Genomic DNA, 13,536 nt, shown 5'->3' with positions numbered 1-13,536 from the left:
TCACCCATGAAAATGCATAATTTGAATATATTGAACTGCACACCAAAATCGATTGGTCTCGGCGAATGTATTGTTACAAGTTTGCATTTTTCATTGGTATTGTTGCGCAGAATCCCACGAATATCCAGCCAGCAGAGACCGGTTGCTTCGGTTGGTGGTGTGCATCATAAATAGGTCAACCATTCTCGGTAGAACCCGCATCCCCTGCACCTGAGTTTCATATATCTGTAGACATTCTCATTTGGTATGTTTATCTTCCATCCAAAACACCCGAAAGGCTTGCAGCATCCTCTTCCAACCACTCTACCAGTGCAGTGTGCTTGCTCGTGCTGTGCCGGGTCAAACGAGTGATAAAGCTTTTAGCTCTCCCTTGTTTTGTGCTCTGGGATTTATTCTCATCAAACAGCTCTCTGCATCTCATTATGCTCGCGTTTCAAGGTTGAATGCAACAGCACGCAGCTGAGTCGGGAACCGAGCAAAACGTGCCGGTTCTCACGGTTCTTCGGTTGATTTTTATCAGAAAAGTTCTCACTCAGAGAGTGCGATTTTCTAAGGTAGTCTGTAAAGTGGGGACCCATTCCAACTGCTTCAACTGTTCATGTGTGGCAATAAATTCATTATATTCAATTGTGTGTTCTCATTTTTTTCATTCATACTCAGATTTGTGAAACAAACAACTAATGGAACTGTGTGAAGAATCTGCGTCTGTTAAAATTCACGAATAAAAAGGAACTAAAAAACTAATGGAACTGGAATCCAAATATGTACAAATTAAAATTTGTCCGTCAAGAAAAAATCAAAAGATGTATATGGAACAGTTGTATTTTATTTGGTAACAGTGCACATACATTAATTTGTTAAACTTTGCAGGGTTGTTTTCCGACATTTTTGTCACATGCCCTGCTCACCGTATCGTTCCGGCTTTGGTCACCTTTTGATTACAGGGTTCGCCAAAAAGTGCAGCGAGCATTTGGTGCGAGAGTGAATCGTTTTAGACCGCAGCTTCTTCTGGAGCCCGTAGTAGGCTCGACTTACGTTAATGATGCGCCTTCGAATTCTTCCACCACCAAAGGTATCCCCGTCTATCGTAACATTATTACCCAGACGGATCCGGTCGTGTTCGGTTCCGCCTACTAGCATGTACTTTGATTTTGAGGCATTCACCACCAGTCCGACATTTGCTGCTTCGCGTTTCAAGCGGGTGTACAGCTCTGCCACCGTTCTAAATATTCTGGCGATAATGTCCGTAAAGCACACAAATTGACCGGATTTTGTGATAATCGTTTCCCGGCTGTTGAGCCCGGCTCGTTGCATCATACCTTCCAGAGCGATGAGAGCCCATCACCTTATCTCAGTCCTGGCAAGATTTGCATGAACTGGATCTTCTTCTTCTTCTTCTTCTTTATGGCTCTACGTCCCCACTGGGACTTGGCCTGCCTCGCTTCAACTTAGTGTTCTACGAGCACTTCCACAGTTAATAATTGAAGGGCTTTCTTTGCTTGCCATTGCATGAATTTGTATATTGTGAGGCAAGCACAATGATACACTATGGTCAGGGAGTCGAGAAAATTTCCCCGATTGGAACGGGAATCGAACCCACCGTTACTGGATTGGCGATCCATAGCCTTAACAACTAGGCTAACTGGAGACCCCCCTGGATAGTTCACCTGAAACCTTTACGCAGTTTTGTACGCCGTCCATCGTTTCTTTAATTAGTCTAGTCAGCTTTCCAGGAAAGCCGTTTTCGTCCACGATTTTTCATAGCTCTGCAATGTCGATACTGTCGTATTCCGCTCTGAAGTCGATGAACAGGTGCCTTGGGATTTGGTATTCTCGGCATTCCTGGAGGATTTGCCGTACGGTGAAGATCTGGTCCATTGTCGAACGGCCGTCAATGAAGCCGGCTTGATAACTTCCCATGAACTCATTTGTTGGTGACAGACGACGGAAGATGATGGGATAACATTTTGTAGGCAGCATTTAAAATAGTGATCGCTTTGAAGTTCTCACATTCCAAATGGTCGCCTTTCTTGTGAATGGGGCAGATTACCCCTTCCTTGCACTCCTCCGGCGTTCGGTTTACCAGATCCTGTCATCAGCCGTTGCAGACAGGTGGCCAACTTTTGTGGTCTCATCTGGATGAGTTCAGCTGCAACGCCATTCTTGCCAGCTGCTTTATTGGTTTTGAGCTGATGAACGGCATCCTTAACTTCCCTCAGCGTGGGAGTTGCTTCATTTCCGTCCTCTGCTGCACTGGCGTTTCCTCCGTTGCCCTGGTCTCTCGTTCCTACGTTCTTCACTCCACTCTGGTGCTGATCGAAATGCTGCTTCTTCCTTTCGATCACCTCACGTCCGTTCGTCAAGAGGCCTCCGTCGTTATCCCTACACATTTCGGCTCGCGGCCGTTGCGGGATGCGTCGAGCTTCTGGTAGAACTTCCGTATTTATTGGGAACGGCACAGCAGTTTCATTTATTCGCACTCCGCTTCTTCCAGGCGGCGCTTATTCTCCCAAAAAAAACGGATCTGGTGCTTTCGCTTCTGCTTGTAACGTTCCACGTTCTCTCGGGTCCCTTGCTACAGCATTACCACCCGCGCTGCGTTCTTCTCCTTCAAAACCGTTCTGCACTCTTCGTAGATGATTAGATGATTAGATGGATTAGATGGTACGGATGTTTTATATTTTCTTGTGTTTTGGAAAACAAATTAGATCAATTTGTTGCTCGCAGATTTCATTTTCAGTTAGATTTGCACGACAAGAAACTATCGAACGTCCGATTTATCTGTTTGTTTTTACTGAACTTCGGTAAAGCTCAATTTCAAATTGTGCAAGATTCTTCTAAGTGGCCCAGAACGCGAGATATATGACGTTTAGACTAAACTAGCGACCCCTAAAAACACAAGCGCCACGTTGTGAGTGAATCTCGAATAAGGTTGTTTTCTGGATGGAAGCCTTTAGCTTCTGACCAACTTTGTTTACGTACACGATACCTGAACCAAGCTCGAGGAGGGCCTGCAGGCATTTAGTGTTTTCGAGTGATGCTTGCTGAGGACGATATTTCAGTAACAAATTTTGAAAACGACGTATAATCAATGCTACACCATTGATTATACGTCGTTTTCAAAATTTGTTACTGATTTGATAATGTGCAGGAAAACAGTATGCAGCGGTGAAGAATGAACCACAAGTTCGATTCACTCTACGGCGAACCCAGCATCCAGATGGTGGCCAAAACCGGAAGAATACGGTGAGCAGGGCATGCTACAAGAATGCCGCGCCGGACAACAACCCAGCAAAGTTTATGTTCGACACTGATTCGGTTGGAAGATGAAGACATGGAGCGCAGAGAGCACGATGGGCAGACCAGAGCTGCATCTGCAAAGCGAGTTTGGCGGCAAATTGTTGTTCAAGGTAATGTTGAACTTAATAAATGAAATACCGATGTAGTTTTGAAGAAATTTAGTATGTATTTAAAAAAATACAATTGTGATGCTTGTTTTGAGTTAGTTTTGAATATACAACGTGCATTCCTAAGTGTGACTCAAGTTTTGTTCATTACAAGCCTAGACACATGCTATCAATCAGTTGTCCATGGTTGAGCTACGCACCTTTCCGTCGCAAAAGCGCCGCCAACTGCAAAACGACTGCCTTTCACCGTGCCAGCCGGAGTCGGTGTGGGCTCCCGGTCCAGAGCTCCGTCTGGTGCTAGTCTCTCGTTCTCCGCACGGTTTTCGGAAACCAATGGATACCCCCAGCCCCAATCATACCAGAAAGCTCAGCGACGACGGTCGGTCAGTCGGTGTTGCTCAGTCAACCTTCGGACGTCGTCGCGTTTGCAGCCAGCTCGGTTTCTTTCGTTGCTAAACACAGCCAGCGCGCTCAACAGCAGCAGCAGCATTAGCAGCTGAGGCAAAATCGCAATAACACTATTACTGGCTGATAGTTTCACTTTAGGCCAAGGTCTTCGGCTAGTCGATTGGACCCGCGGTGGTAAACGCCTTTTGTTGCTTGTCAGCTTGGTCGCTAAGAAAATCTCGGTTGTTTTGGTTTTGCTGTAATTCTGAGAAAGCTCCCCAGCAATCAGAAGAAATTTGTGTCTCGCGATTCGTTCCGTTTGGCGGTGTTTTCGAGTGTCCTGATAAGCGAAGATTCCGGCGGGAAGTCGTAATACACAGTTTTTGTCTGTAGAGCAGCATCCATCGCTCGGAAGATTTAGTCACTATTATCAGCTGCTTAGAGGCACGGGTTCAGCGTCTTATTGTGCATTTCTTTTTGTGAACGAGTGAGCGAGAGCAAACGAAAACAGCATCCAGCAAGATGAGCAGCGGCGGTGTCGACGAAATTCTCAGCTTTAAGCGCAATCCCGAGGAGGATTTCTACGCGATGTTGAACTGCGATGAAAACTCAACGGTAAGTTCCGCACATTATAGGTGGTAGTTAATGAATGGGGAATTCCAAACGGCGACGGACGACAGTGTTCGTCGTCGATGGGAATTTATTGATCATATAACTCACGTGCCACACAGCTTAGCAAGATCATGAATCATTATTGACCAGTGACGGATTAATTTGCGTGTTTCGTAAACAGTGTCAAGTTGTTTCTTATGTTCGGGGATACTTGGGCTATTGATTGTCTTTCAGTACAGCTAACAAACATGTTTGATGAAGTTAATATTCTTGGGATTAATCTTAATGCACCCTAGCCGCATTATGACAGTATTGCTCGTAAAGGACATTGAAGGAAGATGTAACGGGATGGGATGGTGAATTGCGGAAATGATATTAATAACTGTTGGCGGGATTATCTTTGTGATGATAAAAGTGGATTAAAAGGAGTTTTATAAGGTGCATTCTTTTCTCCACGTAATATTTCTTATCCCTAGCGCGCTTTATGTTTCAGCTTCCAACGTTGTTAAACAAAAAAGGCCACAGTCAGTAATGAAAAGAAATGTCTAGCTGGTTAGCTATTTAAGAATTTCTCTAAAAATTAAGAACATCTGGACGAATAGTTAACTAAGTTTAAGAATAAGTGAACTGTAACACGAGCGACCAATATAATATGGAAAGTAAACATAATGAGGCACTGTACACACGTATAGAGTATAGACCCATTTTTGGCCATCTCAAATAGCCCCGTTGTAGACTTTTGACTAAGCTAAATTTTCAAAAATTTTATGGACTTTGGGCAGATCTCCCTCCCATTCAGAGTCTTGCTTTGCTTATTTCAATTTCCTCTTTTTCTAAAACACTTTCGATGTTATTAACTCAAAGCTTTTTTTGCAATGTCCATTCAGCATAGTAATTTACAATCAAAAATGTCTAAATGTCTAAAGTATTCAATTAACATTTCATCTGCCATGCTATTAATCACTGACACCAACTGTCGTGCCTCCAAATAGTAGAAACTGTAGTTTAAAACTTCCCAAATCTTAAACGTTTTTCATCCGATTGTCATATTTTGGTAACTATTAATATTCCTAGCTTTCTAGATCTAGATCACGGATTTTCAGATCGTGCACCGCGTATTTCGCTAGCCATTTCTCTGAAATTCCCCAAAACACTATTTTAGGATATTTTGCATGGATTGCTTCAGAAAATCCTACATGAATTTCTTCACAAATCTACTATAAGACATCCGAATATCTTAATAAATTCTTCCACGGATTCCTCTAAAAAAACCTTCCATGGTAGATTTCCAAAACCCCTCCTGTGATTCCTTCAGAAAATCTTCCAGAACTATCAAGAAAGTTGAGAATCCTTAAAGGAAATCAATCAAGGATTTCTTCAAGGGATTTCTCCAGGGCTTCCTTCAGATATTCCTTCAAAAAATTTCTCAAGAAATTTCTCCAAGCAAACATAAAACTAAACACTGCCTAAAACAAGTGGAAGAATGATTGACGAGAAATTAAAAATTAGCTACATGAATCACTAATTCACCACTTTGATGTACAAAGTAGTTAACCATATCCCGACAGTTCTATGCAGTAACTTCGATGAAAAACGATAATAGTGATTAACTCCTGAAGAAGACCAAAAAAATGGTCGAAACGTTGGGTAAAATCAAAAAGTATCGTTTGATTTCCTAGAAACTGCTTAGCCGTTTCCGTAGCATTACTATACCATTCAGTCGAACCCTCCCGATCTTTTCTTTAGACATTCGTTTAGAGATTTACTGGACTTTTTGGATTTTTTTTTCATAATTTTTTTTTTCAGAATTTTTTCTTTGGATTTCTGCTGAAATCGCTTCAGTTATATCTTCAAAAACACCTCTTGAAACTTCTTCAGAACTTTGGGGATTTCTTCAGGAATTTCAGCAATGGATTACTTCAAAAGTCCTTGCCAGAAATTTCTCTCGAAATTTCTCCCCCTAGAATTCCTTGAGAAATTCCTACTGGATTCATATACATCTCCATGGAGTGCACGTGGCGTGATTGTGAAAGCATGTGGCTATCACTCCGATGATCTGGGATAAAATTCCACTCCCGACAACCTCACAAATTTTGAGTAGCTCCTTCGGAAGGGAAGTAAGCGTGGAAGTGAAGATAAATCGACAATGATTTTTCATAAGGGCCTAACTGACTGGATCGATTTCTCTTCGTCGACTCTCTCTTTCGCTAATAACTTGACTCTACTCAAAACGAACAAAATCATTATTATTTTTATTTCTATAGCAAGATGTAGTCATTTCCTTCGCATTTCAATTATTTTTTTTTGGGGAAAACTCAATACACATTCTGAAATAAGACAACTAGAGGATCGATGAAGAGAAAATGAAAATGTCAGTTAGGCCCTTATGAAGAATCAGTGTCGAAATCTTCAGGTTTTTTTAGAAGTTTTTGTAGAACTTCTCATGATGATAATTTTGGAGAATATTCGAAAAACTTCTTGAAAATTGTCTGCAGGGATTCCAGGGCAAAAAATCTCGAAGCAATATCTGAAGTTATCTCTGGATGGATTCCTGGACGAATGTCTGGAGGAATACCTGAACTGAAGATACTTCTTAAGATATCTCCAAGATCAAATCATGGGAAACTTCTGGAGCAACTCTGGAAATCTGAGGAAAAAAAATGCTTGATATATTTCTGAAGGGGTTTGCACGAACATCTGTAGTAATCTTTGCAGGAATTTCATAAATAATCTCTGAGGAGAATATTGAAAAAAATCTGAAGAAACCCGTGAACTAGTTTCAAATGATTTTTTTTGAAACGTTTCTTCAGAAACTCCTGAAAACCCAGTAAATGTGTACTAATGGAATTTCCGTAGGAATTCTTTAAAGATTATCTGCAGAAATTGTCAAAGAAATACATGAACAGGATTGGATTCTACAGGGAAAACTGAAGGAATATTTGGAGGAATTCTTTCTGAAATTTATTTTTTCTATTAAAAGTCTGGAAAAAAATATAAATCTTGAAATAGTCCATGCCTTTTCCGCTATAATTACGAACAAAAATCGGGGGTTTCCCCCAGAATAATTAATTTATTAGAAACAACATTGAAATCATTTCCATGGTGGCGTATCAGTTAAGCTTGGGTATAGAGGCGCCTGAAATTTGGAAAAGCGGTAAAAAAACCGAACAATAGACGAATTTGCTGTTGAGATTCCCAACAAATACGTCGATTGTAATAGCACATATATCTCTGGTAGTTAGTTCAGAGACGAGTGTACCGATAATTGCGTTATTAACAAACACGACTTAGGGACAAAACTTCGAAAGGAACTAAACGTATGGAATAAGAAAGCCTCCAATGAAGCTATGGACTAAATTGTATGAGACAAACGTTGAAATTGGACATTGTCAAAATATGTATCCTTGTATATACCCTAAAATGATTTTGTAAATTAATTTGGATCGGAAAAGGTTAAGCATCATAATTTTCCCTTTTAGACGTTTTGTCTTTTCGACATTTTTGCATGCGCTGTTTTATCTTTCGACGCTTCTCCACCCAGCCTACAAGCACACATGTTCGAGGCATGACATGCGAGTTTGCCATTTCATTTTTACAGAAAATAGCCAACACCGGGTGCACAAAGGTACAGCCATCCCGTAGAAAATCGATATACAGTGCAACTCCTATTGACATGAATAGACCCGTATTTTTTTATTGCATCGTTGGAGTGATCAATTTTAAAATTGGTTGGTCCAAACAATCAAGGTATTTGAAAACATTTTTTTTTTTCAAAAAATCTTAACTTTTGAACCAGTTGACCGATTCTAAGCTGTTTTTTGAAAGCTATTGAATTCTAGTTTTTAGAAAAAAGATGTTGAAGGTACTAATTTGTGCAAAAATGCGACAAAATTGCAAATGTATAAGTATTTTCACATTTTCATGGTCTGTGGACCAAAGAGGTACCCTGGTTTTATATTTTTATTAGGAAATTCAGGGAATTCGGTGTAACATATCAAAAACATCTAGGGCTGACATTTTCTATAATAAAGACAAATCAATCAAAAAATCAGAAATGTGTATAGTTGTTTACAGGCCCGTGCAGAGAAATGGCGCCAAGGAAGGGTTTTTTCCCAATTTCGGAAAAAGGAGGGGCACTTAGTCTATGAAGCGTTGGCAATTGGGAAGGGGGGGAGGGGGGGGGGATTAACACCATGTTAACACATGTATTTTCAGAAACTGTAAGTCCCCTTAACCTCCCTCAAAATCCCTTGTAACACTCCTGACCCACATTAATCCCCTAAAACGCCTGTGTGACGCCTCTAAACCCGCCACGTGTGAAGCTTCCTAAAACACCCTCGAAATCCCCCTCAAACCCCTCGTACCCCATGTAACGCACCTGAGACCCTCAGAAACCACCGAAATCGCCTACGAAACGTCTGAGTAACGCCTCTGAAACTCGCTAAAAATCCTTTGAAGCTTTCTAAAATGCCTTCGGAATCCCCCTAAAGCCCCCTCGTACCCCATGTAACGCACCTACGACCCTCAGAAACCAACGAAATCGTCTACGTAACGCCTGAGTAACGCCTCTGAAACTCGCCAAAAATCCTCTGAAGCTTTTTGAAATGCCCTCGAAATTCCCTTGAAACCCCATCGGATCCCATGTAACGCAACTGAAACTCTTACAAACTCCCCGTAAATATCCCTGAAGCGCCCCCCCCCTCCCCCGGTATAACGGATTTGACAATCCCGCCCCTCCTAAAATTCCCATGAAGTCGCTCTCAAACCCCGCTTGACCCCCTTTAAATCTCCAGGTCACTCGCCCTTCTTAAACTTCTTTGCAATCTTCAAATCCTTTAAGGTATTGAATCCATTTAGGCAGAAATAATATTTCGGCAGTTCCGACTCGTTACCTAAATGGAGGTTTTGATGTATCAAAAAAAAAACCTAGAATCACTCAAAAAACAATACAATGCATAGTTGCATGAGGATTTAAATATTAGGCAGTTTTAGAGTAGCAAGTATTAAAATATATGACTTTCTATGTTCAAAAAATCATAAATCAAAAACTTAACAACGTACATCTCTGATTTTTTTTAATGTTTCGCCAAATTTCCTGAATTTTCTGAGATTTTCTGAAAAACTTTGATTTTTGGAAATTTTGAAAAACTTTGATTTTTGGACCACACTATATAAAAATTGATCACCCTAATGAAGAAATAACCACCAAGTATAACGACAATTGGAGTTTGAATCATGATTTCATGATTTGAGCTACCACTTTCATGATTCAGAGCAACCATTTTCATGAAATCAAAATCATGGCCATTGCAAGTGTTACGTTCGCGGCGCACCTTCCATCTGTGTACTTAGCAACGCTTGCATTTGGGGGTAGCAGAACTATAAACAAAATTTTGTCTTTTTGCCGTGCGCCGTCGTTCTCAGTGCGTGAAAAGTGATTTTTCTACGGGAATTCGGTCGTACCATACCAGTCGGTTGCTTGGCCGTCCAGTTTTCGTACCATGTGTTGTCGTTGTGTATTTGCGAATGGAGAAGAGCGATTGAGTGTGCTCCAATCTTGGCTCTAATTGGGAATGAGAACATGCCAACTGCCAGCCTAGCGTGTGCATTTGGAGATTGTGTCGTGATTATTTCGAGTTGAGTGTTCGGGATTGATATGGTCCATTATGATCTTGAAAAATGTTTAGCTGTTTGTCGTAAGCTTTCTAACTTTTGATAGTATGCGTTATGTTAATGTTTGATATCATTCAATTATGCTCAATTAAAGTGTAGTTTAGCAAAATCTGTGTATGTTCTGTCTAGTAGTTATGTTTATTATGTTTGTTATTGGTGGTTAATGTACTTATGCGTTATTTGTTGTACTGCTGATCTTTATGAAAACTAGTAGTTTTCGTTCAAAATGTCAAGACTAATTGGCATAAATCATACGTCTTTTCATTGATCATCTGTGACCTTTGAATCCTCACTAGGGGCCTAAACTTCATTCCAAAAATGTTTTGAATCACATGACGGGAGTCTTACTTCAGATGCTGAATCCCAAGATGTGACATCTGGCGACACAACACAATTTCTCAAAACAATTTGGACCGAACTGTGCAATGTAACTCTTTTCATTTAAAAAAAAAATAAAACATATTTCAGCAAAAACTGGTCATTTTAGACATGTACATAAATACAACTCCTGACTTATTTTGACAATTTCATTTGACCTGTAGTCGGTATGAAGGTCTTTGAAAGAAATATTGGCCCTAGCAAACCGACCACAATCATAAAGAATGCGCATCCGAAATTATGATTCAAGTTCTCAAAAACATGATTTGGAATCATGGGCATAGCAAACCAGCAGGGATCATAAAGAATGTGCACTCAAAATTATGATTCCAGATCCCAAACACATGATTTGAAAACCAACCAGAATCATAAATGATGCGCACCCAAAATCGTGATTCCAGATCCCAAAAACTTGATTTAGCTTCATGATCTTTGCGAAAATATAACGCATTGGTAGCGTTACGGGAATATAAATCATGATATGTATCATGATCTGGAATCATGGTGTATTTTCATAAACTGCAAATACACTAGCACCTGCAATCATGAGTCAAGATCATGATTTTTGGAGTAGATTTTTACCCGTACAATGCGAAACCATAGAGGTGTTTTTAATTTAAACTAATCAATCTTTTTAATCCCGCCTTTGAGACTAAAAAGGGCAGCTGATTGTTTCGGAGAAACACAAGGTCCACTGTAACATTACTCCGGTTAGCTCAGTACGAGCAAAATACTGTGGAGGATACCTTGGTACTCCATGAGCTCCGTTTGCGATTAGGTTTTTTTAGACTCCTCTAGCCATTCATTTACCGTGCCTAGGAATAGGAGAAAAGGAAAGGAGCATATAGCCGCACAACAACATGAATTAGGCATCATCTGACTTTTAACCCTCGAGCAGTCGCGTCTTTGACTACCTGCAGCGACGCCCCGCTCACGCTGTGTACCACATGCGTGTACTTTTCATGGTGCGTGTACTCAGTACACGACGCGACCGCTCCCGGGTTAACCAGTTGTACCAACCGCTATCGACACTTAACAGCTATCTAAACTGATCGAGAAGATAAGTAAATATTGATGATCAATTTTATACGGGCCCGAAAATTGGCTAAAACATTCAACCTCAGAACAAACCAGCGTGTCAATAAAATCCTAAGTTTTCCATTCACTTCAATCTTTTTGATTCCTTGTAGGTCCAGAGACTTTCGTTTTGGGAATTTTAGTCATTGGCACTCGCTCTCCCAGTATCAACGGACCAGTATCAAGTTACTCTTACTGAATAAATTAGTAATCTAACGACCACTATGGAGTTGAACTTCATTAAAAAGTTATTGCAATTCATCTTCTTTAATTGTCATCTGTCTGCTTTCTCTCTCTTGACACGTGCTTTCGAGCACTCTCATGTCCGCCTCCTTTGGGATTCATATGAACAGTTTCCGCTTCAACTTCCATCCCACTTGTGCACAACTTTTTCCAGGTCGATGCATCAAAAACTACCTTCTCTCCTCCCATGATAATTAACGAACCTAGCTACAGAATATCGGAACCTACCATCAGTCAGCTCCGGTGCTTACCTACGCTATTATTAGATCCTAAGTATCAGTTGATTTTGTAACCGCGGCATTCTAAGGTACTCGCATGACGGCATCGGTGATTCCCCCCTGTGAACGTCACCAATGCACCGTAAAACGACTTGCGCATGAATGAATAAAACAAATGAGCCCATTACCATATGCCACCGCCGGCCGCGCCGACACCGCGCGTATGACGATTATTGCGGCTGATGTGGTGTAAGGTGCGGTATTTAGCCGATAGCCGACCGGACGGTAGCCGCCCGTTTGGATGCACATTACCCCAGCATCAACACCACATAGAAATGTAGATAACCTACGCTCAACGACAATGCGAAGTTGCGAGGGGTCAATCGTATCGCGTCATGTCCCAACGTCTGTGCGAATCTTTAGGGTGGTGCGTATTTATGCATCAGATGCCTACAATAGAGATATGACAGATGCGGACAATTCGCTGAGTTATCGAAATGTACGAAGTATTGTTAATTTGATGATGATAAAATTAATAAGATCAGAAAAAATCAATAAAATGACTTATCTGTGCATAAATAATTATTTTTTACATTTTCAGCTGACACATTTATTTGAACTTTGGTTTGATTTTCTCATATAAACTTATGTAAAATTCAGATTTGACCATAACTAGACCCAAATTTTGTTTCAGTGTATTTTTTTTTTTTCAATTTGTCGGAGTCACCCTACCATTTGTTACCGTGCGCATCCCTCGACCACTGAATGGCTTGCATGGTGGCGTTCGGTACGTTGATTCACGGGGGGTTGCGTGTTGTTCGGTACGGAGTTCATGAATGTGGGTAAGTGTGTGAAGACTTTGAAACAAGCAACAAGTTCAATGTTGCACTGTGGCGGTGTTGTTCTCAGTGACAAGGTGAGCAAAAACAAAATAAATTGTTTTCTGGTGTTGTTGCTCGACTCGAAAATTTAGAATCTATCTTATCAGCAAGTGCAATATGTTGTGCACTTGGAATGCAACGAACCGAACAATCTGAATAAGCACTCACGTTACAATAAAAGCGTTCAGTGGAATTGAGTTTTGAAAGTTTTTTCTCTTTCTTTTGTGATCTGGATGCAATGTCTGTTTCAGAGCTAAGGCTTCTTTTTTTTTTAAATAATATGGGGAAGAATTTCTTTAACAGACAACTGAAGTATAGTACAAAATGCTCAGGTAGTTTGAGACTGAGACCAATCACGACTCAAATGAAGGAAATGGGATTACATTGCTGACCTAACTCTAATCCATTCCTTCTGCTGTCAAGCATAGCATCTCCCCGGAACCACCAGAAAGCATTGCTTAAGAGAGAGGGGCTAATGGCGACACACTAGAAAGCGTTCCGCGTGGAGAATTGCCCGATAGAAGGGCCATGTTCGACCACAGGCCATCGGTATGCCGACTCCGAGCCCTTGGACCACCTCTACATTAGCACCTGAACTAGCCTTTACTCGAGTTCTGGCGGCATTGATGCACGGTATTTTTCCTTCTAAACCATGCGGGA

General features: G+C 40.9%; 2 protein-coding genes across 2 annotated transcripts in view; one reads left to right on the top strand and one right to left on the bottom strand.

The window, feature by feature from the left end:
- LOC109425098 (tropomodulin-1) overlaps positions 1–13,536 on the bottom strand; it is a 283,267-nt gene that overhangs the window by 237,145 nt on the left and 32,586 nt on the right. The window lies entirely within an intron of this gene.
- LOC109421885 (J domain-containing protein) overlaps positions 3,752–13,536 on the top strand; it is a 176,443-nt gene continuing 166,658 nt past the window's right edge. The window contains exon 1 of the mRNA XM_019696461.3: positions 3,752–4,409. Coding sequence (XP_019552006.3) covers positions 4,317–4,409 — 93 coding nt within the window. The 5' untranslated portion in view covers positions 3,752–4,316. The remainder of the gene's footprint in view (positions 4,410–13,536) is intronic.

Source organism: Aedes albopictus, chromosome 1 (assembly GCF_035046485.1).
Source record: "Aedes albopictus strain Foshan chromosome 1, AalbF5, whole genome shotgun sequence".
In the NCBI taxonomy this organism is placed as follows: domain Eukaryota; kingdom Metazoa; phylum Arthropoda; class Insecta; order Diptera; family Culicidae; genus Aedes; species Aedes albopictus.
The sequence above is the reverse complement of the archived record's forward strand: the minus strand, read 5'-3'. Positions and strand labels throughout refer to the sequence as shown.